The following is a 27,052-nucleotide window of genomic DNA, read 5'->3' on the forward strand; positions in this document are numbered from 1 at the left end:
AATTTCCCATTTATTTAATAAACGCTTTATCCTCTGGGGTTACTTTTTTGCCGTCTGGAATCATACAAAGTGAATCTCTCTTCCTTCTTCCTCATGAGAGTGCTCAGATTCCCTTGAAGTTTTTTCAAGATCAACATCCCCTGTTATTTTGGTCTTATCTGTTGTGATCCAGTTCAGCATTCACTTACCGGCCGTCTCCCTCATCAGTGCGTCCCTCCCAGAATGAGGTTACCAGAACCAGAGGCCAGACTGCCCAGGGACGTCCTGGGAAATAGAGGGGAGCAGGGCCATGGGGGGTTCTTACGCAGGAGTCCTCACCTGGGATTGTGAGCACTCTGGGAGGCCTGCCAACCCCTATGCGTAGGTGCATTTTTCTTGGGAGATGGTCCATAAATCTCACCAGATTATCAAAAGATGGGGAGGGGCCCCATGACCCAGAAAACGTCAAGAACCACTGGTCAAGATGCTTTACCTCTGTAACCGCAGAAGCGGGGTATGCCCAAGTTGAGAGTTGATCGTCGTGTGGTGTAATGAGGATGTCTGATCGTGCCTCTTGGTTTGTTTTCCTCCAGTACGAGTATGCTCTAAGACATTTGTACGTGCTGGTCAACCTTTGTGAGAAACCTTATCCAGTTGACAGGTAAATGAGCACCTAGCCTTTGAAGGGTCAGGGTCATTCTGGAAGCAGAAGGGGGCAGCCCTGCTATCCTTTTCTGCAAGTGGGCAGTTTCGCTTCTGCTGACTTAGCCACGGCCTCTAGCTGGGGAAGCATTTAAGGTAGATGCCTTTTCCGTGATAATTGTGGGGTGGGTCTGTCATAAGTGACTGCCTGTTCCGAGTCGGGTTATGTTTGTCGTAATTCCTTCAGAGTTGATGTGGTTCACTAACTTCTTCTCGTTTCTGACAGAATAAAATCATCCATGGACAAAGTGTGCCTTGATAACTACTGAAACACTGCCTCCGTGATGCTTTTCCAAGTGTGAGCACCGGTCCTCAGAATGTGTGTAATCCGAGACTGAAGAGGCGGCCCGAGGAGGGAACCCCAGCTGCCCCGCCCTCCGGGGGAATGCGGGGCCGGGTCAGGCCGCTCCTGGGCTGCATGCCAGGCCCTTCACAAGGCGCCTGCTCGCCCTTACCTACTTCCCCGTCTCCGACAGGTCCTGTGTGATGCTCTGAAAAAGCGACAGATTTGGCTGCCTATAGCTCTGTGTTGAGAAAGGCATATTTGCTTTTGAAGAGGTTTTTTTTGCCCATTAGTTTTAAGGAGCAGGAAGTTCACTGGGGCATCTGCAGCCAGTGAAAGAGTCTGTTCCCAGGAATTTAAAGCTGGAGCCTCTTAAGTCTTCAGAATGATTTTATTGAAGAGGGACGTAAGCCCCAAATGGAAAACTATTTTTAGAAGATATTATAATTTTTCATTGCTTTTGTATTTTATTTCACAATAATGGAGAAATCTAAAAAATAAAGATTTGTACCTGAACCCGAGTATTAATTTCGGGCCCCTGACTTTGTAGTTTATGCTCCTGGCCTCATGCGCCCTTGCTCGCCTCCTACCGTTCTGCTGTTCCTGCTGCTCTGCGCAGCCTCCTGTGCCTTTGCTACTTGTTGTTCCCTTGCCCTAGAGTGCCTTTCCCTTCATCTGATAGATTCTCCACTTGCATCTGAAAGTGCCCCCTCTTTCTCGAACCTTCCTCAACTTTCTCCTCTCCCCAAGCATCAAAAGTCCTCTCTCCTCTGTCCGTTCCCATTGTCTTTGCATCTCTTACACCACGTGCAGAGGGTTGAGGTGTATCTCAACTCCCCGAGGGCAGAAGCTCCCTGACTTATCTTTGTTTCCCTTGGCCCAGTGCTCCACCCAGGGAGGTACTCACAATGAGTTTGTTAGAGATGTGTAAGTAACACTAACTATATCCATGCAGTGGAATATTATGCAGCAAGGAAAAGGAATGAAGCACTGATATATGCTGCAACATTAAGCCACGTGAAAGAAGTCGTAAAAGACCACATACTATACGATTCCATTTATACCTAATATCTGGAATAAGCAAATCTCTAGAAACAAAGTGGAAGAGTGGTGTCAGGCTCTGGGGAGACAGTGACTGCTGATGGGTATGAGGATTCCTTTTGGAGTGATGAAAATGTTCTAAAACTGATTGTGGTGATGGTTGTACAACTCTGCATGTACTAAAAACCATCGAATTGTACACATTAAATGGAATTATGTGGTTGGTTAATTATATTTCTGTAAAGCTGTTTTTAAAAATAAGCCACATAGCTAGATGCCTGTTTAGGTAGAGAGCTAGAGAGAGCAAAGAAAAAAAGTAGCACCACCTACACCCCAACACTTATGATGGCCTGCCTTTATATAGTGAAACCTCTCTTGTTGAGCAATAATCGACACCTGGAGGGTTTGGGCTGGAAGTAGAGATACTGGCAGATAGGGTTATGTCTGTGACACATTCAAGGGTGATACTTTTGTTTCTAGAGGGCCCGTTGTTTATCAGCACAAACAGACGGTGCTTTCTCAGTTGTCCTTGTGTGGCTAGTCAAATGACTTCAGGGTAAAGAACTCTTCATGTCTTACAGACCTGGGGGCCTCTAGGGTTTTAACTAACAAGTTTGAGGAGCATACTGCGTGTGTTTATCACTAATGCTCACCATTAGTTGAGCAGCCCCAGGGCTGGCTGATGTTCAAAGAAATGCAGATCTGAAGGGGAGAATTTTCAAAGGGAGTTTCTTAAAAGGCCTCAAGATACGGGTGGTAAGGACTCCGTTCCTCTATTTTCTAGAACGGTGAACTGCCCTTATGACCCTGCTGCTCTGTGTATTTGTCCTCTCTGTAGAACGACGGTATGCTTACCCATTTAACAAATACAGAAACTTGAATGTTTGTGGTTCTAAAGGTTAAAAGCAGCTATGGTTCATTTCTCAAATAAATGACAATTTCGTAAGTCACAATGCTTTGACTGTTTTTCTCCTCATGGTTCGTAGGCCCCAGCAGACATGGGCTCTCCATCCCTCGTGTTAAGCCATTTTCTATTAGATTTCTAATAAGAGTGACCTTTCTATGTGTGTCACAGCTAGGACCAGCATTTTATTCTTTATAATTATATCCAAAATGTACGAACATGTTCTTCTGACACAAGGGGTACACGAGTACAGAAACATTCAGAGCAAAACGTGGCCAACCCCTTTCCTCCCCAGAAATCCCAAATGTCAGTTTGTATTCATCATTAGAATCCCCTTTCTACGTATTTATAACCCTCATGTAAGGAAGTCACCATGCACAGCCCACACCCGAGGAGTGGGAGTTAAGCTACCCCTCTTTGAGAGAGGAGGGTCTACATAAAATATTTGGAATTCTTCTGCATGGAGGATGTGTCTCTTCTCCATTTATTAATCTATTTAATCATTTCTATCTGTAGAGGCTCATGGGTATTTATTTTACACTTGGGTGATAATCCAATACTTGGTTTTGTTACTCAAATTACTCCAGTTTCGGCCATTAGGAGCTCTTTCAGTCTTCCAAAGTGGACTGGACTGTTTTTTTATTTTATTGAGGTCATAATGGTTTATAACATTGTGAAATTTCAGGTGTACATTATTATTCATCAGTGTCTGTACAGGCTGCATCATGCTGCTCACCACCGAGAGTCTAATTTTTTATTTATTTATTTTGTTTATTTATTTTTGGTGAGGAAGATTCACCCTGAGCTACTTGACAATCCTCCTCTTTCTGCTGAGGAAGACTGGCCCTTGGCCGACATCCGTGCCCATCTTCCTCCACTTTATAAGGGCCGCTGCCACAGCATGGCTCGATGAGTGGTGCGTAGGTCCGAGTCCGGGATCCAAACCTGCGAACCCTGGGCCTCTGAAGCAGAGTGCACGAACTTAACCACTACACCACCGGACCGGACCCCCAGTCGTCTAATTTGTATTGGGCTGGACTGTTTTGCATTCCCACCAGCAATGACTGAGATTTCCTCTTGCTCCTCTTCCTGACCGGTATTTGTCAGGGTCTTTTTTTTTTTTTTTGATTTTAGCTATTCTAATAGGTGTGTAGTGATATCTCATTGTTGTTTTCATTTACAATTCCTTAATGAAAAATCATGTTGAGCATCCCTTCACGTGCTTATTTGCCATCTGTATATCTTTTGTGGTGAGATATCTGTTCAAATCTTTTGCCCATTTTTCAAATCCAGTTGTTTTTCTTATTGTTGAGTTTTAAGAGTTCTTTGTATATTTTGGATACAAGTCTTTATCAGATATACGTTTTGCAAATATATTCTCCCAGTCTGTGACTTCATTTTCTTAACAATGTCTTTTGCAGTGTAGAAGTTTTTAATTTTAATACAGTCCAACTTACCAATTTTTTCTTTCATAGGTCATGCTTTTGGTATCCTTCATTTTTTATTTTAAAACATTTTCTCTATTTCCACCTTCTTTTCCTAGTAATGCATTTTCAGTTGTGTTTATTTGGTCTTGTGTTCCTTCTAGCTTAGTCTTCCTTTCTGAAATGATTATTTCTTTTCTTTCTAATTTTTCCCTCAGTTCTGTTATCTCATTTCTGAAGTTTTCTAATTCTGATTTAGGTGGTTCTTTCACGTATCATTTTCTTCACGTTTCTAAGCGCTTTTGGAAATAATGGATTGCATTTTGGAGCTGTTTTAAGGGCTCGTCTTTCTAGTATGTTTCATTGGTCATTCATTTCACTTAACGAGGGGTAATTAGGCCAGCTGGGGTGGCTGCAGCCCTCCAGGGCAGACGGTCACTAGACCAACCAGGAGGACTGGAAATGCAGCCTGGTGCTTGCCATGAGGTAGGCAACGACATCTCAAAGGCAGGATCTCCGTTCCCCCCGGTCCCGCCCCTTGCCCAATCCTTTTCAGAGTATTTGACTCTTACCGGGGACTGAGGCCATGCCGGAGTCAGCCTGGAAGGGGCTGATGCCCCTAAATCTGTGCCTCCATCCCCACTCAGTGTCCTGCATGCACCTCACACTCCACACGCCCAGCGCTGACCCATCTGTTCCCTCTCAATCCTGCGTTCCCCTTGATCTTGGAGGATGGCACAACCCCCCAACCACAGCGTCCAAGCCACCAGTCTGGAAGCCATTCTAGGACCCTTCCTGTCCTTCACACCCTCCAGTCAGCCACCACGTTCTGCTGATTTTACATCCTCAACATTTTTTAAGGTTAACTGTCCCTCCCATCCCGGTTCCCCCTCCCCGGTTCCGACCTCACCTCCTCTCCCCCAGATGACTGTGGCGGCTTCAGTGGATCCCCCACCTCCAGCCTGGTCCCTCCCATGCTGTTCTGTGTGGGTGGAGAATTTCCAGACTTCTTGCACTGCCAACCAAGACCATACAGGTCCTGTCCCGGCCTGGCCCCTTTGGCCTCCTCTCACCACTCCTTGCCTCCGGCTTTATGTTAAGCCACCTTGAAATGACCAGTTACTCTGCATACAGCATACTTCAATTTCATTTTTTCTTGATTTTTCACTTTCTCTCATCTTCCTTGTTAAGAACTGTCAAGAGTCAGAGATTTTACCCCACTTGCAAGCTAACAAGTTCAGCCGCCGTGTTTCATAGGTGCTGGTAGGATACGAGACTCCTGGGACAGAGACAAAGGACGCGATGACTCCCAGCACACGAGCTGCCTGAGCTCCACGTTTGCTTGACCCTCCTCGCCTGCCAAGTGCCCCGAGGGTGATGCAGAGGTGGGCCCAGGTGGGTGCTGTGCACACAGTGGGTCTGGGTCACAGCTGAGAAATGTCAAGCTTAGGAAACTTCCAGTCTTTCAAAGAAGGCTGCTAGCTAGCAAACCTGCCCAACTTTTGCCCTAGAGGGAGACACTATCTTCCAAAGTGAGAGACATTATTTTATTATCCTGGTCAGGAGAAAAACCTGCCCTCTTCCCAGGAGGAAGAAACTATCTCTATCTTTTAAGGCTATTCAAATACTCTTTAAAAAGATAGTCTGGAATAAAAGCTGTCAATGACCCTGTCATATGTCACAGCCCGTGGCCACGTCACCCTCCCCTCCTCTCTCTGTCCCTCCTCCTTCTCAGTGCCTCCACTCTTCTCTGCCCACCTCACCTGCAGGCCTGTCTCCTGTCCTCCGAGCAGACATTTGCTCATAACTAGGGCGAATTTGATACACCGCATCAAAGTGTTGTGGCATCATCGCAGACCAGGCATCTTTAGGGCCAGTTAGGCTTCTTATGATGGGCAGGATTTTGCAGCCGGCTGTCACGGCTAGACCTTGGGGCCGGAGGAGCAGCAGAGCCAGGGCGTGGCCCAGTCTCTGCAGAAACCTGGGCGGCTTCTCCTAGCCTGGCTGACCCCAGCCTCAGCCTCAGGCTGCTGGGCCAGTAAATGCAGAGGGAAAGAGGGAGCCAGCCCAGCAAGGGGAGAGGGGACAAATGCCGGGGAGGACACACAGACGAGCCCCTGTCATATGTCACAGCCTGTGGCCCTGTCGCCCTTGGACACACACACATATACATACACGCATGTACACGCACACGCACAGCTCTGGACTCCTGATCCTTTGCTCACATCAGAGCCTCTTGGGCCTCTCGGGCAGTCAGCCCTCTGATGCTCACCGGCTGCCTCAGGCAGGTTCACCCAGGCTGGAGCCTCACGGGCAAGGCTTACCCGCCCTCGGTTTTCTATGAAGAGGTCACCTGGGATGCTGCGTGGAGCTGGGAAAAGAGCTCCAGATTTTGGGATAGGTCAGCCCTGAGTTCAAACCTCACTTGAGCCTCTACTGGTTGCATGATCTCGGGCAAGTCACCCTTGTGGGCTGAACTGTGTCCCCCCAAATTCCTATGTTGAAGCCCTAAACCCTAGCATCTCTGAATGTGACCGTGTTTGGAGACAGGGCCTTTAAAGAGTTAGTTAAGGTTAAATGAGGCCCTAATCCAATAGGACTGGTGTCCTTATAAGAGGGGGAAGAGACACTAGGGGCTGGTGCACAGAGAAAAGGCCATACAAAGACAGCGAGAAGGCAGCCATCCACAAGCCAGGGAGAAACCAACCCTGCCCACACCTTGATCTCGGACTTCCGGCCTCCAGAACTGTGAGAAAATAAATTTCTGTCATTTAAGCCGCCCAGTCTGTGGTGTTTTGTTACGGCAGCCCGAGCAGACTAACACACCCCCTGTCTTTGAGGCTGCGCGTCTTTGTCCATAAACACCTCCTTTAAGGGGCTGTGTGCGGATTAAATAAAATAATACGGGCATCGCTAAGCAGCGCCAGGCAGCCCCGAGGGCTGAGCATGTGTGATGCCCTGTCTCCTGCATCAGGCCCCATACCCGCTGTTGTCCTGGCAACCTCCTCTGACAGAGGCATCCAGATGACGGGGCTCCAGGTGGCTCTGCCTCTCCTGCTCGCCAGCCTCTCCTGACGGGCGGACCTCAGCATTGGCCTCAGGACGGCGGTCCTGGCACACACGCTCATGCACACGTGTACACGCACACATGGTGTTCTTACAGCGGCCCCCCAGTCCAGCTCACTGGCTAGCTCTGCCCCCTTCCTGGGAGCTGGACATAAGACCCCAGGGCTGGGCTGGTGCCCAATCCACCCTCTGAAGCCCAACTCCACCCCCAGCTTGGGCCCCAGCTGGGCCAGAGGGTGCTTGGGTAAACAGACGCCCCTCTGACCTTCCCCACCAGGCTCAGGCCTGCGGGAGGCGGTGGGCTCCTTGCCTTACAGCTGGCGGGGCGTGAGGCTGCGTAGCCAGCTCGGCTCAGGGCTGTAGGGAGCACTGGAAGCTCAGGAAGGGGACAGCGTCTGCACTGGGTTGGGGGGCGGCAGGGCGGGGGAGCAAGGGAGGGAAGGACAAGCTGGGGCCGTGGCCGGCTGCCCTCAGCGTCTGTTTGCCTGTTTCCTCGTGTCTGTTACTCCCACCCACAGCCTGGAAACTCCTCCAGGACTGGCTGCATCTAGAACAACCTCCGCATCTCACACAGGGCTGGCCTGGAGCCGCAGTCCGACAGATGTTTGTTGACTGGCTGAATGAGTTGACTGATGCCCAGGAGTTTAATTGAGGGAGGTCCAGCCAGCCTTCCCTGGGCACATCGCTTATTGCCATGCACACTGGGGCTCTGTGCCAACTTTGTTTTGTTCTCCGTTGTTTCCCAGGGCCTAGAAGAGTGCTGACGTTTAGCAGGCACTCAACAAATACGTATTTTTAATCAATGCTGAGGATGCAGACACGAATGGTTCAAACCCGGTGGAGAAAGCAGAAATATCAACAGACAACTGCCATTCGATGGGATATCTCTTGTCAGAGAGACACGCCCAGGGGGCTGTGGGAACACAGACAAGTACCATCTGACCAGCCTAGGAAGTCAGGGAAGGCTTCCTGGAGGAGATGCGCTTTAAAGGATGAATGAGAGTTTGACCAGGCAAAGACTATAGGGAATGGTCAGGGCAGGAAGGTGAGAGATCATTCTGGAAATGATCCAGAGGTGGAAATGTTGGGAAGCAACGATGGTGGGGAGGCAGATGACGACCAGGCAGAGGAGCAGACAGGGGCCAGGGCCCCGAGGGCTGAGAGCATGCTGCAGGTTCTGTCAAAAGACAGGGCCCTCCGTAGAAAGGAGGGTGCCTTCTGAACCCCACCTGGGAAGGGGGTTAGGCTGGGAATGGGGCACCTGGCTGGCTGAGCAGAGCTCCAGCCCCTTCAGAAAAGGAGATGCCGTTTTCAAAAGGGCTTTTATTAAACTCCACACAGTGCCTCCTGCCACAACCGCCACAGCCCTGGGTGTGCCCACCTGGGAAAGCGCCGACGGGGTCCCCCTGTGGCCGAGGCTGGGCTCGCCCATGCAGCCGCCGAGCTGGCTTCACTGGGCGGTCCCGGTGCGCGTCTGGCTGCTCCTGGGAGGCTCAGGAGCTGCAGGGGGACTGTGGGCACCGGCAGCTGAGGGCAGGCTCGGGTGCAGGGATGGGGGGCCTGACTCCTCAACACACACCCTGAGAGATGCTCCTGAGATGCTGGGTGGGTCCAAAACACCCCAGCTCCATCCTGGGGGCATGGGGGCGGGGGCAGCTGCGACCACTCCTCCTGAGCACAGTCCGGGGGCAACTCAGCCCTTCGGGGAGAGACTGAGGACTGGGCGGGCGTGGGGGCGGGCAGAGGGCTGTGTGTGAACCAGGCTTGGGCTCTGCGGCAGCTGGCTGGAGAGTCCCTTCTCTCGCTGAGCCTCAGTTTCCCTTTCTGTCTACTGAAGAACTTGGCCTCTCCGAGCTACGACTCTCCTCCAGGAAGCACACTTGGCTGCTGCGTCGTGGTATTTTCACAGCTGTCCTGCCACGTTGTCCTAGGCACGAGGGGGCTGTAGCCTGTGTGATGTGGGCATCCACGCTGGGAGCGCGTGTGGTCAGCCGCGGGGCTCCTGCGCGTGTGAGCGGGTGTGCGGGGGGAGCGGGTGTGAGCCCGGTCCACACGGCCAGGCCGGGTCCCCACGGCCGGGGGCGCAGCGGGCCCGCCTCACAGGAAGTTGGGCTCCCGCACCACGAGGCAGGGCGGGCCCCCGCCGCCGCCGTCCAGGGGCCGGTACACGAAGTGGAAGTCGCGCTTGGGCTCGCTCCGCAGCAGGTAGCCCTTGATGCGGTGCGGCAGCGCCTCGTCCGCCAGCTGGAAGCAGCGCCCGTCCACCAGCACGAAGAGCCGGTGGTCCTGCGGCTGCGGCACCTCGAACTTCTCGGCGCACTGGGCGCACAGCGCCTCGGCCAGCGTGTCCGCCCGCGACGCCAGCGTCCGCGACTGCTGCTCGGGCTCCAGGTACGACACGCAGATGAAGTCCTGCGGGGGCAGATGGGGGTGCGGTCACCTGCGGGGCCCGGGCGCGTCCTGCCTCACCCCCACCCAACGCTGGGAGCTTGCACAGGGGTGAGGAGCTGGCTGGCCGCGGACGAGTCCTCGGCCCTCTCTGGGCCCCGGGGAGCGCTCATGAGCCTGGAAGTCGGGGCACCTGCGGCTGACCCTGCTGTGCGACCTAAGGCAAGGTCCTTCTCTCTCTGGGCCTCGCCTCTCGGTGGGCTGACGGTTCAGGGGGATCCAGCCGCTCTGAGTGTCGGCAGCGTGGAGCGAGCGCGCCCCCTGGTGGCCAGTCCGCGGGCTCGCCGTCACTTGTTCACCTGTCACTCACTGCCTCGTCTCTTCCTCCCCGAGTCCCCCGGCACCCCGCGCTCAATGTAGGGCGCCAAGGGCGGCATAAATAAAATCGGAGGTGCAGACCCCAGCCCCAGCATCCCCCGGTTCAGCTGGGGCTGCTAAGGAAGAGCCTGGGGGGAGGGGGTTACAAGAAGGAGAGGGCGGCAGGAGGGCTGGGGGCAGGGCTTGGTGGAAGGGGGAGGAGAGCTGGGTCTGAAAGATGGCGGCTTTAGGACAGGTGGAGAGGGGCACCGCATGAGCCAGGTGGGCAAGGGAGAAGCAATGCCTGCGGGCTGGGGACGGGAGCATTTGCACACACGCGACTGGCACACACTTCTTCCCCCAGCCCCGGAGGGAGGACCATTTGGTGGAAGGACAGGCCCTCCAGCCCCTGCCTGGCTTTGCATCAGTTCCCACTCGCTGTGTGACCTTGACCTCTCTGAGCCTCCATCTCCTCAGCTGTAAACTGGGGATAACAGCAGTCCTTACACCAGGGCTGTGAGGACACATAGAGCTCAGAGCCGGGAAGAGTCCCCCTTCCCCAAGCACCCCGAGGGCAGGTAGAAGTGGTGTGTGCCCGGCTGCCCCCTTGTGGACGGACGGTAACAGCACAGCTGCCTCACGATGATGGTGATGATGGTGATGATGGTGGTGATGGTGGTGGTGGTGGTGGTGGTGGTGATTATTGCTACAGAGTGGCGGGTGCATATGAGGCGCCAGGCTCTGCATCAAGAGCTTCACCGGGATCACCCCCTCTTCCAGGAGGGCAAGCCCAGCCCACTCCCTTGGGTCTCAGTGGCTGCCTGTGCTCTCCTTGTTCCCCAGGAGGCCTCCCAAGGGCCCTTTTCACCACCTGACAACTGTCAGGCTCTGGGCTCTCACCCCCAGGGAAGGGATTTAGGGCATGGGGGGAGAGGAGGCACTGGGAGGGGGCAGAAGGTCGTGCCCTCCTCACACCCCAGAAATAGCACTGAGGGGCTCCTTGTCCCCCGTCCCAGGCCTCTCTCCTAAGCTTCACCTCCCCAGTGGGAGGCACTGATGCTCTGCCTGGCTCAGCAGTGGGAACCCACAGTGGAAGCGAGAAGTAAGGAATGCCTGGGTCAGGCTTGGACCAAGAGTGCCCATAGTCCCAGAGCTGGTGGGGGGACAGGGGTCCCAGGAGGGGCTGGGGAGCGGTGGTGTGCTGGAGCTGGTTTGTATCAATGTATGCTGGCTCATACCAGCTTCAGAAAGCCAATTGCGTACATCTCTTCCCAATTCCAAGTTCAGTGATGCCAAGTTAGTAGCTTGAAATTGGCGGTAGTGGGAGTATTTCCACCATGGAAATTGACAGAAGCTAAAATCAGAGCTTTTTTTTCCTCCCCAGAGAGCCAGTTACTAAACAGTATCAAGACACCATTGATTAGAGGAGGGGGGACATCAGCTTGGCAGTCTAGAACAAGTACTGGGGAGGCACAGCTCATCTGGTCCACAGTCCACCTGTGCTGATAGGAGAACTGAGTCCCAGAGAGGGGCAGGGACTGCTCAGGGTCACACAGCAAGCTGGTAAAGAGCTGGGCCAGACCTTGAGCCTCTTGCATCTCAGACCTGGGCTCTGCCTGTTACAGAGGGACCATCTTGAAAGCCAGGAGTGGAGTTCAGGTCCAGTGTGCTCTGGATGCCAGGGGAGTGAGTCTGCATACCTATTTACAGATCTGGATTGCTGCCTGGCTCACTGTCCTAGCTCCCTCCATTCTGCACACACTCCAGTCCCACTGTGTCCCAGGCCCTGGGCTTGGGGCCCCTGAGACATGTGAGCCAGGGGTCCTGCCCTCCCATGGTGACAGCTTCATACGTAGATGATTACCATATGGTGTGATACATGCTGTAATGGGGGAAGTAGCAGCAGGAAGCACAGAGGAGGGCATCTAAGCCAGGCCATAGGGAATGGGAGACAGGTGGGGGGTCAGGGAAGAACGTGAAGATGGGCCGTGGCAGCCGGTGAAGGGGAGACGGACCAGCATGGGCAGAGGCTGAGCGCGAGGGAATTGAACTCAGCAGGGACAATTGGGGGTAGCTTGATTTGACGCAGCCTGGGGGTGTGGGGATGACAGGAGTGAAGGAGGAGGCAGCAGTCTAGCCATCGATGGCTTGAATACTGTTTGTATAGAGAGAGGTGGGGAGGGATGGGGGGCGGGAAAGGAGGGGGCAGTCTAGGGGCAGGGGGACCTCGGACTGCTGCATTTGTCCAGCGACCAAGGGGAAAGGCTGTGGATCAGCTCGTGGGCTCTCCCAAAAGTACGGACTGGCACGACCCACGTCCACATCTCCAGCCCTAGGAGGGCACTAGGAGAAAGGAGGTGGTAAGGCAAGATGGATGCAAGTCTCATTTCTCCGTCTTGTCTGCCCATAGAACACGGATGCCTGCTGATACTTTTCTAGGCTCTCTCCCTGGAGGCGGGCACAGGGCTGGGCACACCCTGGCAGGCAGGAGCTGGCGTCTCTGCCGCCCCCGCAGACGCCTCACGGCTCCCCTGGGGGCAGGGAGCAGCCAGTAGGTGTCCGGCTCCTGAGCTGGCGGGCAGTGGGGATGGAGTCTGGGGCGTGGTCCCCTGCCACCCCCACCCTGCTTCCCAGGCGTCACCTGCACCGAGGAGCGGGAGGCCCGGGCCTTGTTGAGCGTGCGCCGGCGCTGCCAGCGGTGGATGGAGTCCTGCACCTCCACGCTCAGCTGCCGGGTCACCGTGATCTTGTCGTAGTTCCTGATGTGCTCCAGGGCCCCGTAGGTGGTGGTCAGATAGTAGGAGCCTGCGGGGACAAGGGTGTGGACGCTGAGCTAGGACCGCCTCGGCCAGCCCCCAAAGGGAGGGCGCTGGCCCCCGCTCGCCCCGCCCACAGCTCCAAGCTCCGCCCACCGCGCTGCCCGGGGCCACACCTGCCGCTGGTCACCTGCGGGGTTCAGCCCCACGCCCACCCCGCACACTCCCAACCTTCCTAGTCCAGCCGCGGGCTGTCAGGCCCTGCTCAGAGCTTGTCATTGGCTCCCCTTTGGGACGGAACTCTTGCTTATTTTTAAAATGATGTTTTATTTATTTTATTTTTTTGTGAGGAGATCAGCCCTGAGCTAACATCTGCCAATCCTCCTCTTTTTTGCTGAGGAAGACTGGCCCTGGGCTAACATGCGTGCCCATCTTCCTCCACTTTATATGGGATGCCACCACAGCATGGCTTAACAAGCAGTGTGTCGGTGCGCGTTGGGATCCGACCCAGCGAACCCCGGGCCGCTGCAGGGGGAGCACACACTTAACCGCGTGCGCCACCGGCAGGCCCCACAATGATTTTTGACATGAGGCCGATTCTCCCAGCGGCCCACCCAAATCTCATCTTCTCTTTCTTCCTAAATAACTGAACTCTACTTTTTTAGGGGGAAGTAACACTCAACTGAAAATGCTCACTTCCCAGACTCCCTTGCAACTTGGGGTAGAGGGCAGAAGACTGTGTTCTGGCTACTTAGATGTAAGTGGAAGTCCCTGGGTGGGGCCTCCAGGAAAGTCTTTTGACAGGGACAGACTCAGCTGATACATCCCTTCAGGTTTTTGCCCATCCCCCTTCCTCATGCCTGGAACACAGAGGTGAGCCTGGAGACACAGCAGCTGTTTTGTGATCAGCGGTGACAGGCATAAGGACAAAGGCTCACATCCTAAAGAACAATGGAAAGAGCTGGGTCCAGGATTTCCTGATGGCAGGGCTAAAAGCTGCTGTCATTATCAGTTGCTTACCCCAGGACTTCTTGATGCAAGAGACAAACTAGCCCCTCACTGATTTAAACAGTTATTAGTTATATTGTTGCAGCCCAAAGCATTTCTAACTGCTACCTTTGATGAAGCTGCCTACATCTTCCCACAAATTCCACAACCAATATGGGGAAAGTTCACACCCTGGCAGGGGTGGGTAGAGGGTAAGATAAAGGGCTTTATGGCCACAGGATCCCTGTGCCTTTCATAGCAGTGTAGAAAAGAGACATTTTTTTTGCAACAGGTATGTCAAGGCCAACACGGAACTTGGTTGGTGTTCCTTATTGGAGAAGAGCCAGTAAACCACTCATGTGTTTCCTTTTCCAGCCGAGCTCAAGCCCGTGAGTGCCACGAAGCCTCCCCTGGCGCCTCCAGCCTTGTGCCCGAGCGTCCTGTCCTCTAGTGGGCATTCCTCCATGGTCCTGTTCCCACCTGTGATCGGGTCTCTCTCGCTAGTCGTGGAGGAACGCTGATTGAGATCCTTCAGTACTGGAGTCGGAGGGCAGGGTCTAGGTCTTTGCCCGTCAGCAGCCAGCCCTGTGATCTCGGGTGAGTTACTATCCTCTCTATGCCTCGGTGTCCTCATCTCCAAGTCCCATAATGTTGTGAAAATTAACGTGCTTAGGAACGCGTGAGTCACACAGGGTGGTTAGGTGACCTAAGGGAGGTGCTCTGGAGGCTTCTCACCTTTTCCGGTGAAGGGGGAGCAACTCCAAGCCCTGCCAGGGCCCTCCTGTCGGCTCAAGCCCTGCTTTTTCACAGCCACGTGGATCTCCTAGCCGACTTCCCTTTGATTTGGGGCCATGCAGTGCCTGCCAGGACCACTAGGTGGCAGGCGCCCCCTCCCACTGAGTTTTGGAGCTAGTTCTCTTTGGGGAGAGTGTGTTGTCCGTTGATGGGAAACACTCACCGCCCCTATTAAGATACTAGCCTGGCATGGCCAGCTGCAAGCCAGCGTGGAGAGGGGACGTGGGCAGAGGAGTCTATGAGGGCGCTTCTGAGAGAGGTTTGGATGTTGAGCTGGCTCCAGCCAGGTGCCCAGCAGCTGCCTGGGTGTCACGCCTGCCCCGTAATTGCCCAGAGTGGTGGAAACTGCGGAGAGAGGCTCGAAGGGGGCCCCGTCAGCCCGGTGTTCAGGCCCCCTCTGCTCCTTACGGGTAGTCCCTGATCTCTCACACCCGACAGGCCTGCGGGACCTGTCACTGGTCCTGTGCCAAATGACAGCACGTGGAAGGAGCTGAACGAACACGAAGGTCCCACAGTGCACGGGGTCTGGAATCCGGCTGGCAGGCTTTGTTCAAATGAACTGGGAACCGTGAGCAGGCAGAGCCCAGCCATGCCTCATCCTGCCCCCCCACCCATCTCTGCAGAACGCTAGAGCACTCACACAGTTTGAAAACCCCAAATCTAGCCCAACACCTCCAGTTTCCCGAGCCAGAGAGGTTAAGTGACTTGCCCAAGGTCTCCAGCCAATCAGAGGCAGAGTGGGGACCGAAACGCAGCCTCCAACCCGCTCTGTTTACTTCCCCCTGCGGGAGTTCTCCTCTTGGGATGGAGCAACTGAAGCCCTGAGTGGAGGCTCCCCGAGGGCCCGCCCCTGGCCCAGGCATCTCTGAGCTCTGCAGAGCACCGCGGACAGGGACCTGCCAGCAGGGGCTCTGCTTCCCCTCCCCCTTCAGGCAGGCCCCTCTTTTACCTGTCCCTCAGGGGCGATGGAGCACCCCGTGCCACCACCCAGTGAGGACAGGAGGGCGAAGCCAGGACACGGCCCCCTCGTCTCTGTTCCTCTGCCCTTAGCCCCAGATACTTCTAGGTAGGGTCTGTAGGCTGGCAGACTTGAAGGGCGGAGACCCCCCAAGTCATCTCAGGCCGACACCTGTGAGGCCGGGCCAGTCCTGAGTGCTGTGCCCTCCCACCTGGCTACTGGAGTGGGGACAGAGAGAGGTGCAGGGAGGCATCCATGCCAACCACCCCACCTATCGGTGGGCAGCATGGCGTGAAGCTTGTCCTCTGGTCCTCGGAGCTGCCATGGGCTGGGTCTGGCGCTGCTGTGGGGGGACGGGGCTGCGGGCGGGGCGGTGTGTGGCAGCATGGTGAGGCTCTGCCCTGCCCGCATTTTTACTTCCCGAAAACCCCATGGATTCCTTAGAAATCTCCCCATGGGGGCAGAGGTGGGGTAGGGGGCTCTGGCTACTTAAGTCTGAAGAAGGGCAGGCTAAAAAACAAACAAACAAAAACAAAAACGGCAGGCTACAGGGGATTCAGGCAGCCTTGGATCAGAAACTGTGACCTGTTCAAGACCTTCATATGTGTGTTTGTACTTTGGCTTGTCTCAAAAATACTTAATGTCGGGGCCGGCCCAGTGGCGCAAGTGGTTAAGTGTGCGCGCTCTGCTGCGGCGGCCCGGGGTTTGCCGGTTCGGATCCTGGGCAGGCACGGATGCACTGCTTGTCAGGCCATGCTGTGGCGGCGTCCCATATAAAGTAGAGGAAGATGGGCACAGATGTTAGCCCAGGGCCAGTCTTCCTCAGCAAAAAAAGAGTAGGATTGGCATTAGATGTTAGCTCAGCGCTGATCTTCCTCACAAAAAAAAGAAAAAAAATACTTAATATAGCCTAGAATAGACCAGCTCTCCTGCCTGAAGGACCTCACCCCTCCCACCCAAGCCCCGTGTAGGCTTTGGGAACAGAAAGGATCCCGGGAGGCCATGGCAGGATTGGGGTGGGGGGTGTAGGTCCATAAGGAGGGGGTAGTTGGGCCAAGGGTGTCCCTTCTCTGTGCCTGCTCGGCTGCTGTTCCTGGCCTGGAGCTCTGATTGGCTGCCAGGATTCAGGCTGAGGATGCAGTAGGAATCACAGCAGCCAGGGGGCGACTGACCACTGCCAGAGAGCGAGCCAGCGCTCACACCGTCCACAGAGCCCCACAGTCTCGCTCCATCCTTCCGCCCCTCAAGGGCTTTCACGGACATTGTCTCTAAGACCCCACAACAACCGGTGGGGTCGGGGCCAGTCCTTTAACAGGATGTGTAAATGATTTCTTCCCAGGCAGATCAGCAGCACACGCCCACCGTGGAAAATTTGGAAGACAGAAAAAAACTAAAGGGAAGGCGTTCCGAGCTCAGGGCCTCCCTTGGTTGTCTGAGCTCCGTCCTGCCCCATCGCTTTATCCCACTGGCCTTCTCTGTCTTTTCTCAACATCCACCAGATGTGATCAGACGTGCAATCATCTTGTTTGCTTGTCTGTTTAAACTGTTTAGGGTCTGACGCCCTCCTCCCTCCCCTGGAATGAGCCTGCATGAGAAAAGGGACCTGCTGTCACCTGGCACAAAGCAGAAGCGCAGTGAGTAGCTGTTGAATGAATGAGTACATGGTCTTTGCCCACGTACCTGTTGAGTCTTAGTGTTTCTTGTTGAACGGTAAGAGCCTTTTACATATTAAGGCTATCGATTCTTGGTGTGCTGATTTGTGAGAACACTTTTCCCTGGCTTATTGTTAGTATCTTATTCTATTTATGGTAATTTTTGACATGTAAAAGTTTTAACCGTTAGGGGTTACATATATGGCAGCCACAGACAACAGCTAATGTTCCTGCTGAGAGCACTGGGTGGGCTGCTGTACTTCTCAGAGGCTGGTCCTAGGAAATGGGGTGCTCAGGGTTTAGGCCAGGAGGCCACTTCTGCTCACAGTGCCAGCTTCCATGTGCATGCCCAGGGTGGTGGAAGCCAAGGAGGAGGGCCCCTGAGGCCTGAGGTGGAGGCTCCAAAGTGTGGGGTGCAGAACGAGGCAGTCATTCATTCTCATGAGACTATCAACCTCACCGGTCTTGCCCTGCACTGCAGCCCAAGTGCCTGGCACAGGCCTGGCACACAGTAGGGGCTCACGGAGGAGCTGCAGGATGGACAGATGAATGGGCAAGTGGAGGGATGGCTGGGTGGGTAGGTATGTGGGTAGATAGATAGATGGGGGGGTTGGAGGGTAGAAGAATGAATAGGTAGGTGGGTAGATGGGTGGATAGATGGATGGATGGATGGATAGGTGTGTGGGTGGATGGATAGACGGGGGATGGATGGGTGGGTGGGTGAGTGGATGGATGGATGGATGGATGGACAGGTGTGTGGGTGGATGGACAGACGGGTGGGTGAGTGGATAGACGGATGGGTGGATGGGTGGGTGGGTGAGTGGATAGATGGATGGATGGATGGATAGGTGTGTGGGTGGATGGATAGACGGGGATGGATGGGTGGGTGGGTGAGTGGATAGATGGATGGATGGATGGACAGGTGTGTGGGTGGATGGACAGACGGGTGGGTGAGTGGATAGACGGATGGGTGGATGGGTGGGTGCGTGAGTGGATAGATGGATGGATGGATGGATAGGTGTGTGGGTGGATGGATAGACGGGTGGGTGAGTGGATAGATGGATGGATGGGTGGGTGGATGGATGGATGGATGCACCAGGCAGCAGATAATCACTGCCGAAGAAAGCCTGGCTTCTACTGTCTCCTTCTGGAAGACAGGTTGTTCCAACTGCAGGAAAATTTTAATGAAAGAGAAAAAATAGCTCCAGAGGTCCCAGGGCACAAGACAAAGTTATATGTGACAGCAAACTTCATGGTTTTACATGCTCCCCTGAGCTTTCAAGAGCTCACAGAACCAGCCACGTCAAACTGTCACCCCAGGGACTGATACATGTGAAAAATGCAAACAGATGCAAAGAGGGTTGGCTGTCTCAAAAACCACAATGCCCAAAGGGGACATTCGGGGCCTGAGAGTCACTCCATCCTTCAAAGCTGATGTCTCAGAGGACAACTCGGGGCTCCCTCAGAGCCGCTATCTGTGCTGCACCTCAGGGATCCTGGTGGAGGCGTGGCTGAGGCTAGGTGGGTGGGAGGAAGTGGTGGGAAGGAGGAAAGGGGAAGGGAAACTGAGGGAGGGGTGGAGTAAACCACACCCCTGCTGTCATCGATTGGGGAGTGCAGGGCCCCTCGCTCACAGCATCAGCCTCCTCCCACTGACAGAGGACCTGGCCCAGGGCTGGAGGAGCATGGGGCTGAGAGTCCCCATGGCCTCCTCTGTCTAAGAACTGATCATCATTCCCTGCTCAGACGCCTTCCCACAGTCACTGCCCACCACTTCAGCCTCAGCAACTGCTGTTCCCTCTGCAAAGAATGCCTTTCCCCTTTGTTTATCTGACTGGCTCCTATTTATCCTTCAATGCTCAGCTCAGGCATCACCTCCTCCAGGAAGCCTTCCCTGAGTGCACAGCCTGCTCCTATACCCTCTGGGCTTCCCACCATTCGAGCATTTGTCAAGCAGCGGTGACATGGTCTCTTTACTGGCCCCACTCCCCTGCTAGTCTCTGAGCTCCCCCAGGACAGAGCCTGTGTCGTGCCCTGTGTCATGGCCCCAGGGCTCAGTGGAGTCTGGCATCCAGGAGGTTCTTATTGGGCTGCCCAGAGTGCCCCTGGCGTGGCTGGGTTGGGGTGTGCGATGTGTCCCGGTGGTCTGGAGATGGGCCTGGGGTGGTGACTCACCCTCCCCCAGCTGCAGGGCGGGGTCCATGAGCTCCATCATGTACTCCACGTCGAGGAGCATCTCCGTGAGGTTGCTGCGAGCCAGCACGTACATGAGCACGGGCAGGAAGTCGTCTGCCCCGTAGGGCTTCCCTGCGAGGAGGAAGGAGGCAGAAGGTGCTGAGTGCGAGGCTCTCCTTGTGAGCAGCCCCCTGCCCAGGGGAAGGGGACACTGGTTTGCTGTGCGGGGGGTGGTCCCCCCCGGAAGAGGAACCTTCCTGCTTTCTCATGACTCTGAGGACAGGGCGACGCTGGGATCAGCCTTCTTGGGGACGCCTGAGACGCAGTCTGGATTTAGGAAGAAGGAACTGAGAAAGGTGCCCTCTGCTGGGATGGGCAAGACCCAGCGCCTTCCCCTTTCCCAGCTCTCCCCGCCAGCACCCCTACTGCATGTTTGTCAGTCAAGTTCACATCACACTTATTCATGGACCCACCCAGAAGGAGCCGTCTGCCTGACGTTGATGTCTTCTGGGAAGGTTCCCTGCCCTTCTAACCACACATCTCCCTCTCCACCAGCGAAACGGAAGCCCTCCCTCGATAGATGCGTCGGGGTCTAAGGTTCCAACATTCAACCTACGTTCTTTGGGTTAAGCAGGCCCTGTCCTGAGGCTTTCCTGTAAAACGTAAATACTTCTGAAAGGAATGATTCATCACTACTGCTTTTGTGGGAGATGTTCACAGGGCTCAGCACCTCTGGCAGTCGTTGACGCCTTGGGGAAGAGAGGAGGCGGGAAGGTGGCCTGAACGATGCCTTCCCGGTTTGGTCTGAAGACTGACCGTTTGGCAACACAAATTCAAAGCCTGGACCTGGAGGGCAAGAATTCCACCAGGGGCAGAATCCTCCTGGAGTCCCTCGGTTGGCATCTTGGCATGTCTCTGCGAGGGCACAGGGGAAATGAAAGCCTGAGTGAGCAGCTTTGCACAGCGGGGAACGGCCGTGCTGGGTCCCCAGCCCACTTTCTCACCTCCCCTTACCGCCAGGGAGGCCAGAGCTCAGACAAAGGTCTCCAGACTCAGCTGGAGGTTACCAGGCCTGGGCGTGGTTCCAGAAGGATGCTGTGCTTTGTGTCTTGGGTGAGATTAACCAGCAGCCCACATACATGCCAAGCAATTTACAGTTCTTTCAAAAAGCGTATTTCTGTTTGACGTGTTATACAAGGATTTAGCTGACCATCCGGAAATACACATAATAAAACAGTAACATCTATATAAAAGGTAAACATCAGGACAAATATAAATTACAAGGTGAATTTATGCCATAGGAAAAATAAACACACAAATAAGCAAGAACCCACACAACTGCTCTTTTATGCCACAAATTTGGCTTTGCCCACCTTACTGAAGAAGAGACTGAGGTTCAGAGAGTTTCAGTGACTCTCCCCTGGGCGCACACATTCTGAAGTTATGAGAGGTACAGTGGTGAAGAGCTGGGCTTCTGGCCTCAGCCCTGGGTCCAAATCCCGTCTCCCATTCTCTAGCTGTGGACCCTGGTGGATACCTTCCCTCCTCTAACCTTGGAAGAGAGAGTGGAGAAGGAGGGTCCAGGGGGCTTTGAGGATTAAATGAAATGACGGGGGTGGTCAGCGCCATGCTGAGCCATACTGGGGCCTGAGGCCAAAGGAAAGATATGTGCTTCTCTAGAGATCCATCAAAATATCCCCTCATATTTTGAACCAAGCGGAAAAGTTAATGAATACTCCACAATAAAAAAACATGACTGCATCTCAAACCCTCTATTGCCAGTCTGTCTGCAGGCCACTGTCACCTCACTGACTCCTGTGGGCCAGGAGCCCCCGACGGATGGGAAATGACTGTTCCTGTTGCACAATAACGCAGCGTCATAAAACAGACAACAGCCATCCTTACTTAAAATGTTGATATTTCGTTCATCATAGATTTTTTTTTTGCACTAATTTTTACTTTTTAAAATATTGCATTAAAGGGGCTGGCCCCGTGGCCAAGTGGTGCAAGTTCCGTGTGCTCCACTTCAGCGGCCTGGGGTTTGTGGGTTCGGATCCTGGGCGTGGACCTACACCACTCCTCAGCCCTGTGGCGACGTCCCACATACAAAATAGAGGAAGAACGCCACAGATGTTAGCTCAGGGCCAATCTTCCTCAAGAAAAAAAAAAAGGGGGGGGAGATTGGCAGCAGATGTTAACTCAGGATGAATCTTCCTCAGACAAAAAAAAAAAATTGCGTTAAAATATTACTTATCTTACTATTTGACCCAGCTTTTCCACTCCTAGTTACATACCCAAGAGAAATGAAAACATGTTCACACACAGACTTGTACACAAACGTTCACAGCAGCATTATCCATAATAGTCGAAAGGTGGAAACAGCACGAATGTCCATCATCTGGTGAACGGAGGCAAAATGTGGTCTATCCATACAGGGGAACACAAATTGGTAATAAAGGGCCGGCCCCATGGCTTAGCGGTTAAGTGCGCGCGCTCCGCTACTGGCGGCCCGGGGTTCGGATCCTGGGCGCGCACCTGACGCACCGCTTCTCCCGCCATGCTGAGGCTGCGTCCCACATACAGCAACTAGAAGGATGTGCAACTACGACATACAACTATCTACTGGGGCTTTGGGGAGAAAGAAAAGGGGGAGGATTGGCAATAGATGTTAGCTCACAGCCGGTCTTCCTCAGCAAAAAGAGGAGGATTAGCATGGATGTTAGCTCAGGGCTGATCTTCCTCACAAAACAAAACAAAACAAAACAAAACAAATTGGTAATAAAGAGGAACAAACTACTGACAGGTGCTATGACATCGATGAAGCTGGAAAACACGATGCTGAATAAAGAAGCCAGTCACAAGACCACATGTCGTACATACTGTAGGATTCCATTTATGTGAAATATCCAGAGTAAGCAAATCCACAGAGACAGAAAGTGGACTAGTGGTTGCCAGGCACTGGGGGGAGGAGAGAATGGGGAGTGATTGCTAATGGGTACAGAGTTTCTTTTTGGGGTGATAAAACTATTCTGGAATTAAAGCAGCATTGGTCACACAATTTGGCAAACATACTAAAAACCACTGAATTGTTTAAAAAATATATGTGTATAACACATATATAACAATATAACATAGATACATAAATATATTTTTATATATACATAAATATATAAAATTTATCTTGATTCCTGAGTTTCTGGCACCCTCTTACATTCTGCATCTAAGGCGAGCACCTCATCACCTCGCCCACATCTGGCTCTGCAGGCGGTGCTCAGAGCCACCACTGGCACAGAACAAGGACTTGGCAAATGGCAGCTATGAGGAGTGGGCAGTGGTGTGGGGCTGCGCACACAGGGAGACCAAGGAAGTGAGTCAGAGCTGGTCCCTGCCCTCAGGGCCCTCCCAGTCCAAGGCCAATGGCCATGCTGGGGACTGGGATTCCAGGGTCACGGGCCACCCTCCACAGAGGGCCTTGTGTTCTTTGGCTGCTTAGCCTCATTCTCACCTGGAATGAGAGCCCGAGACTACCAGCTGTTCCTCCTCCTCCCCCATGACCCAGTCTCTCTTTATTTTCATCGTAATGGAACTGACTTTCAGCTGGGATGTGGCCACCCAAAATAAAGGCTGCGTTTCCCAGCTTCCCTTGCAGCTTGGTGCCGCCATATACCTAAGTTCTGGCTAAAGGGATTTGAGGGGGAAGTGATGTATTCAGCTTCCAGGTCATGCCCTTAAAGGAGATGGTCACGTGGCTGGAGAAAACCCCGGGGATGGTGGAGCAAGAAGAGGGAAGGAGCCTGGGCCTCTGAGAGCCTCGCAGACGCCAGCCTGCACTGGATCATAAGAGTGAAATCAATTCAGTTTTGTTGAAATCGGTGGGCGGTGTGTATTAACAGCAGTCTAAGCTATATCCTAACTCCTACAGAAGGTGAGCTGCAAACCCCAGGGGAAAGTGCTCCCAGTTAGTGGTCAGGACAGCTGGGCCATGGCACATACTCATTCATTCATTCATTCACTCACTAAAACCCTCCTCCTGCACCCCGTCACTCAGATCTGATTTTTCTGGATTCCAGTGGGGCCCAGGAAGATGCAAATAAAAGAAAGGGCATGGAAGAGATTTGAAAAAAGGTGGGAGCTCCGTGTTGAATTTAGCAGCCCCCCGGAGGCATTCTGTTCCCACGGCCCACTCCTGGAGGGGCCGGGCTTTCACAGGTGCTGTGTTACACCCCAGGAAGTGCACTTGAGCATTGCCCCCGTGGGCTCTGGGTGGACATGCGTGTCTCCACATTTCCACTCATCCTGGTTTGGTTTTCTAGAGAAGCGTGTGCCCTGTGGCCCACCTGTCTGGCCACACTCAGTTTCTACATCTGCAAAATGGGGCCAGCAACACCAGGCCTCTCAGGGTTTCAAGAGAATAAAATAAGAAGAAGAATACGAAATGATTTGGAACCCATGAAGTGCTATGGAAAGAAAGGTGAGCTATTCTCGACAGCTATGTTTTGCTTTCTCAAGTGGCCTCAGTTTTTCCACCTGTAAAATGAGTAGGCTGAAGGGGTTGGTAACACACACTGAAAAGCAGAATCAGACCCAGAGTGAGTCCCAGCGTACTGCTTACCAGCTGTGTGACCTTGGGCTCATTGCGTTACCTCTCTGAGCCTGCACTTCTAGTCATGTGTGAACTGACACAGGTAGCATGATGTCCTATGAGGTTTTGGTGAGAATTCCATGACATGATTGACATGGAGTGCTCCTACACCACTCCCATGGAAACGCCCACTAAAGGGTGCATCCCGGGCCGGCCCCGTGGCTTAGCGGTTAAGTGCCCGCGCTCCGCTGCTGGCGGCCAGGGTTCGGATCCCGGGCGCGCACCGACGCACCGCTTCTCCGGCCATGCTGAGGCCATGTCCCACGTACAGCAACTAGAAGGATGTGCAGCTATGACATACAACTATCTACTGGGGCTTTGGGGGGAAAATAAATAAATAAATAAACAAATAAAGATTCAATACTGAATTCTCTCTAACTCTCAGTTATTTAAAGGGCGCATCCCTTCCTCTTAGTGCAGCTCTGTGTTCTGAGGCGCTGATTATCTGTTTCAAGGTTCCTGTGCCCTCCCTGCACAGAATTAGTCAGTTTTGGATAAAGCCCTCCCATAAGCCTTTATGAGCCTGAGACACGTCTAAGGGGTTCCAAGGGAAAGATTATTTTGTGCTTGGAGATGGTTTTCATGTTGAGAATTTAATTATTAGACTCCTGCATACAGGAGAGTCTTTTCTTGATTTACGAGTTAGGGAACAAGGCGTGTCTGGCCACATGGATGTGAAACCCAGTCCTGCACCTTTTGGAATTCACCTATAGCTCATGTCTTGGTTTAGAGCTGAGGGGGTGTGTACGCTGCCTCCACGAACGTCATTTTTTTCTTGGTATTGTGTCAATAACTCACCGAGGAACACAATCAGGCAAGTTCATTTGCTTTCGAGCGGGGGTTCTTGACCAGGGTGATTTCGCCCTTCAGGGGCCGTCTGGCAACGTCTGGAATCCCTTTTTGGTTGTCACAACTAGGGTGGTGGTGCTACTGGCATCGAGGCCGGGGATGCTGCTGAACATCCTACAAAGCGCAGGCAGCCCTCCGTAATAAAGAATTATTCAGCCCCAAATGTCTGTAGTGCCAGGGTGAGACACCCTGCTGGGGTCAGTGACTTGCGGCCAGGAGGATGGTCCGGCTCGGGCCCTGGGTTTGAGGACGTAGAGACGGGGAAGGAAGCCCTCCTTGTGGCTTTGTGCCCTGTGGGGATGGAAAGTTCTTCGACCTTTTCTTCTCCCTACGCCTTCTTGAGAACCTTAGCCGACCCCTCGGGAAGGGCCTTGGGGCCCCTCTCCTTGGTTCCCAGCACACTGTGTTCAGTCACCCCATGGCAGGGGACTCCTGCGACCCCACGTCTATGCCTCCAATTACCCGTGAACACCTCCTCTCCGTCTCCCCAGGACACAGGGCAGGGCAGAGCAAAGGTGCGCAGGGAGTGGTGCTGGGTGAATGAATGAATGGGTGAACGAATGCTGAACTCCAGCAAGCCCTCAGAGCCCATGCCTTGGCGCCGACTCAGATGGCCCTCTAGAGAGACCCCAGGGCTCCCTCCCCCAGCAGAGGCCAAGCCCAAGTATGTTTCCTCTTTTCCTGGAAACCAGCTCTTGCCGGGACCTCCCCATTTCTGTCAAGAAGCGCATTTCCCCCAGTCCCGAGATGCAAGGCCTGGGCGTCCCCTCTCTTCCTCCGGGCTCCCTGTCCCCCATGGCCAGTCAGGCCAGAGCCCAGGTGAGTCTCCCTCCTGACCGCTTCCTGCACTCACCCTTTGCTTTCCCAGACCTGCTTCCCTCAGCCTGCCCTCCCAGCAGGGTCTCTGTCCTGTGAGCCCCTCTGTCCACTAACTCACCTCCTGAGAGTACAGCTCTGATCATGCTGTGTCTCTCCTCAAGAACCATCCATGGCTCCCCACTGCCTAGAGTCAACTCCAGATCTCTTACCCTGACGTTCAAGGCCTTACACAATCAGGCCCATAGACACCTGCCCAACACAATTGACCCTACTCTCCTCCAGCCACACTATCTAGTCCATGGCCTCAGAATAGGTCACCTGCATTCCTGCCCCTGGGTTTCTGCCACACTGCCCTCTCTGGCAAGCCCTCCCCTTGCCTTCCATAGCCTGAGCCTTCCATCTCCCACAGCACCAACATTTATGTGACTCTTTAAAAATGCAAACATATTTTATAAACATTGTATCACTGAATTTCTTTTTTTTTTTTTTTTTTTTTTTTTTTTAAGATTTTATTTATTTTATTTTTTTCCCCCCGAAGCCCCAGTAGATAGCTGCATGCCATAGCTGCACATCCTTCTAGTTGCTGTACGTGGGACTCGGCCTCAGGATGGACGGAGAAGTGGTGCCTTGATGCGCACCTGGGATCCGAACCCGGACCACCAGCATTGCAGCGTGCGCACTTAACCACCAAGCCACAGGGCCGGCCCATCTTTTTTTTTTTTTTTTTTTTTTAAAGATTTTATTTATTTTATTTTTTTCCCCCCAAAGCCCCAGTAGATAGTTGTATGTCATAGCTGCACATCCTTCTAGTTGCTGTATGTGGGACTCGGCCTCAGGATGGACGGAGAAGTGGTGCCTCGATGCACACCCGGGATCAGAACCCGGGCCTCCAGCATCGCAGCGCGCGCACTTAACCACCAAGCCACAGGGCCGGCCCTATCACTGAATTTCTAAAACAACTCTGTGAGCTTGTTAGATTCACTGTGCCCACTTAACAGATGAAGAAAGTGAGTCCCAGAGAAGTTACGGTACTTGCCTAAGATCACGTAGCTAGGGTGTGGTGTGGTGAACCAGGACTTGAATCTAGCTTTTTCTCATGCACAATCCCATGTTCCTGCTACTTCAACACTCTTCCTTCAAGTTCCACCTCCTCCACGAAGGCTTCCTGGACTGTCCAAGCTCCTGGTGTTTACTCTACACTCTGTTTTCCAATTCAGAGCAACATTCTGCCTCCATCACACTCCCACACAACATTCCACCGTGCTGAATCGTGGG

General features: G+C 53.5%; 2 protein-coding genes across 3 annotated transcripts in view; one reads left to right on the top strand and one right to left on the bottom strand.

Annotated features, from left to right (window-relative positions):
* The window catches only part of LGMN (legumain), a 37,090-nt gene extending 35,605 nt beyond the window's left edge, over positions 1-1,485 (top strand). The window contains exons 13-14 of the mRNA XM_004434215.3: positions 573-640; positions 908-1,485. Of these exons, the coding sequence (XP_004434272.1) occupies positions 573-640; positions 908-950 (111 nt within the window). The 3' untranslated portion in view covers positions 951-1,485. The remainder of the gene's footprint in view (positions 1-572; positions 641-907) is intronic.
* A 7,222-nt stretch (positions 1,486-8,707) lies between these two features.
* The window catches only part of RIN3 (Ras and Rab interactor 3), a 125,491-nt gene continuing 107,146 nt past the window's right edge, over positions 8,708-27,052 (bottom strand). For both annotated transcript variants that reach the window (XM_087448035.1, XM_087448034.1), the window contains exons 8-10: positions 19,468-19,599; positions 12,786-12,949; positions 8,708-9,811 (exon numbers count right to left, since the gene is read on the bottom strand). In XM_087448035.1, coding sequence (XP_087304161.1) covers positions 9,497-9,811; positions 12,786-12,949; positions 19,468-19,599 — 611 coding nt within the window. In that variant the 3' untranslated portion in view covers positions 8,708-9,496. The remainder of the gene's footprint in view (positions 9,812-12,785; positions 12,950-19,467; positions 19,600-27,052) is intronic.

This window comes from Ceratotherium simum, chromosome 24, assembly GCF_057802395.1.
Source record: "Ceratotherium simum simum isolate JZ-2026a chromosome 24, ASM5780239v1, whole genome shotgun sequence".
Classification (NCBI taxonomy): Eukaryota; Metazoa; Chordata; class Mammalia; order Perissodactyla; family Rhinocerotidae; genus Ceratotherium; species Ceratotherium simum.